We start from the raw sequence: 2,185 nt of genomic DNA, 5'->3' as shown, positions 1-2,185 counted from the left end.
GGTGAGGGTGGCCGAGGCCTCCTCCTCCCATGTCAGAGCCTCCCCATGGGGTCTCCCTCACGCCTGCAGCCCGTCCGTCCACACATCACTCTGGGTCCTTTCCAGAGTCAGTCACCAGCCAGACTCCCCACAGCCTGTCAGCTGCCCCGAAAGTGGATTAGAGAAGGCCGTGGTCCCTCACCTGAGGCCAGAATCTCCAGGGGGTCACTGCGGTGGGACCACACCTGGGGGGTGTTCCTATAATACTAATAGCATCTGAACGTCCACCTGTGGCTGGGGGTCACGGGGCCCACAGGGAACAGGGCCTGGAACTGCCCACTGTGGAGCTGCTGTGAGTCCAGGGTCTGGGGGAGCCTGTGTTCTCCTTCCTCAATCAGAACAAAATGGTGATATCCCTTCGGTGAGCCACATTGGAGGGTCACGTTCCCTCCTGAGGCCACCACAGGGCTGGGCAGGACTGAGAGGGTGGGTTTGCTGTAGAATCCTAGGAGAGAAGGAGGCACCGTGTTAAATGGGCTCCCACCTCCCGCATCATCCCCAGGGCTGGGCTGTGAGAGGGAGATGCCCCTGAGAGCCGACCCTCTTCCTGAGGACAGAGCCTGGGGCTGGGACCCCTGAATGTCCTCTCACCTGTCACCACCAGCTCCAGGGGGTCACTGGGCTCTGACCGGCCTTCAGGGCTGAGATAGTAACAGTGAAATCTCCCTGCATGGTGCTCTGTCGTGTATGGGATGGAGAATCTGGCCTTGTTCCTGGGCTCCAGTGGTTTCTGTGTGTCCCAGGGCTCTGTACTTCCCTCTTTATCCAGACGGTACTCCTGGGCCTCCAGGGTCCCCCGACACCAGATGGTCACGGGGTTCCCCCGGATGATCACAGAGCCTGGCTCAGCCCAGAGGGTGGGTTTGGGGAGGGGCCCTGGAAGGAAATCAGAGGCTGCATCCCAAGACGTCCCCACACTCAGATCCCAGCTCCCAGCCCCAGGAACCCCCGTCATCGCCATCAGTCACCCAGAACTGCGGTCTCTTCCCCCAGCTGCCCATGTGTGGCCCCTGTCCCTAGTGAGGAGGAGGGACCTGGGATAGCTGGGGACAGACTCACCTGCCTGCACGTGGGTCCTGGTGTCCAGACTCAGCCCTGGAAGAGAGTTCCCGGTGAGGGATTTGCCCCTGAAGCCTGAGCAGACCCTCCTCGCCCTGGTGCCTCCTGAGTTTTTGAGGACTCCTGATGGACCAGGGCTTGTGTGTGGGGTGGGGTCCCTCCAAGACTCGGATCTCCCCCTCCCCATCTTGAAATCTCACCAAGGCAGAGCAGGGCTGTGAGGGCGGGGGTCATGGCGTCTCCTCCCAGTGGCCCCGGGCTCCGCAGATGGATGAACCCTCGGTGCTGGCAGGACAGAGACACACAGGGTGTGGCCGCTCGGAGGCTGGGTCCTTCTTGTTATGGGGTTGTCTCATCCTCAGCCCACAGGAAGGGGAACTGCCCTCCCCAGGAGCCTGGCTCTCATTTCCCCAGGGCTGAGGTGGGGGCGGGCACCAGGCTCTCTGCAGACATTTCAGAGAGAAATGGGGTCTCCCTCCCTCCTCCAGCCCGTCCATCGGCTCAGCATTGCGGGGTCCTTACCTTGCCAGTTATCTCTCCAGCCCTGGAGATGCTTCAGGGAAGATGCAGGTCCACGCTGCAGGCAGACCCAGATCAGCAGAGATGCACCTGACACCGGGCTGTGCAGCCCAGGCTGAGCCGCGTGTGGCAGTGAGCACACAGGAGAAATGCAGGGTCCACCGTGGTGGCTCACGCCTGGAATCCCAGCACTTCAGGAGGCTGAGGCGGGTGATGGCTTGAGGCCAGGAGCTTCAGACAGTCCTGGGCAACATACTGCGATCCTGTCTCTACAGAAAAGAAAAAAGTGAGTTGGGCATGGAAGCTCGTGCCTGTGGTCCCTGCTACTCAGGAGACTGAGGTGGGAGGATCACTTGGGCCCAGGAGGCGGAGGCTGCAGGAAGCTGTGTCACCCCTCGGCATTCCAACCTGGGCGACACGGCAAGATCCTGTCTGAAAAGGAGAAATAGGGATAAAAGAGAAATTATATATAGGGATAAAAAAGAAATTATAAAAGGGGATAAAGAGAAATTATATGTGTATGTTTCATTGTAATCTGTAATCTGATTCTGGGGGAGGGGAGCTGATT

General features: G+C 59.6%; 1 protein-coding gene across 1 annotated transcript in view; it reads right to left on the bottom strand.

Moving 5' to 3' along the window:
* The window catches only part of LILRB3 (leukocyte immunoglobulin-like receptor, subfamily B (with TM and ITIM domains), member 3), a 59,166-nt gene extending 57,722 nt beyond the window's left edge, over positions 1-1,444 (bottom strand). The window contains 4 exon segments of the mRNA XM_011979486.1: positions 182-484; positions 631-915; positions 1,099-1,134; positions 1,299-1,444. Coding sequence (XP_011834876.1) covers positions 182-484; positions 631-915; positions 1,099-1,134; positions 1,299-1,332 — 658 coding nt within the window. The 5' untranslated portion in view covers positions 1,333-1,444.
* Between the last annotated feature and the right edge of the window lie 741 nt (positions 1,445-2,185).

This window comes from Mandrillus leucophaeus, unplaced genomic scaffold (assembly GCF_000951045.1).
Source record: "Mandrillus leucophaeus isolate KB7577 unplaced genomic scaffold, Mleu.le_1.0 Scaffold104, whole genome shotgun sequence".
Classification (NCBI taxonomy): Eukaryota; Metazoa; Chordata; class Mammalia; order Primates; family Cercopithecidae; genus Mandrillus; species Mandrillus leucophaeus.
This window is presented reverse-complemented; position numbering and strand designations above follow the sequence as displayed.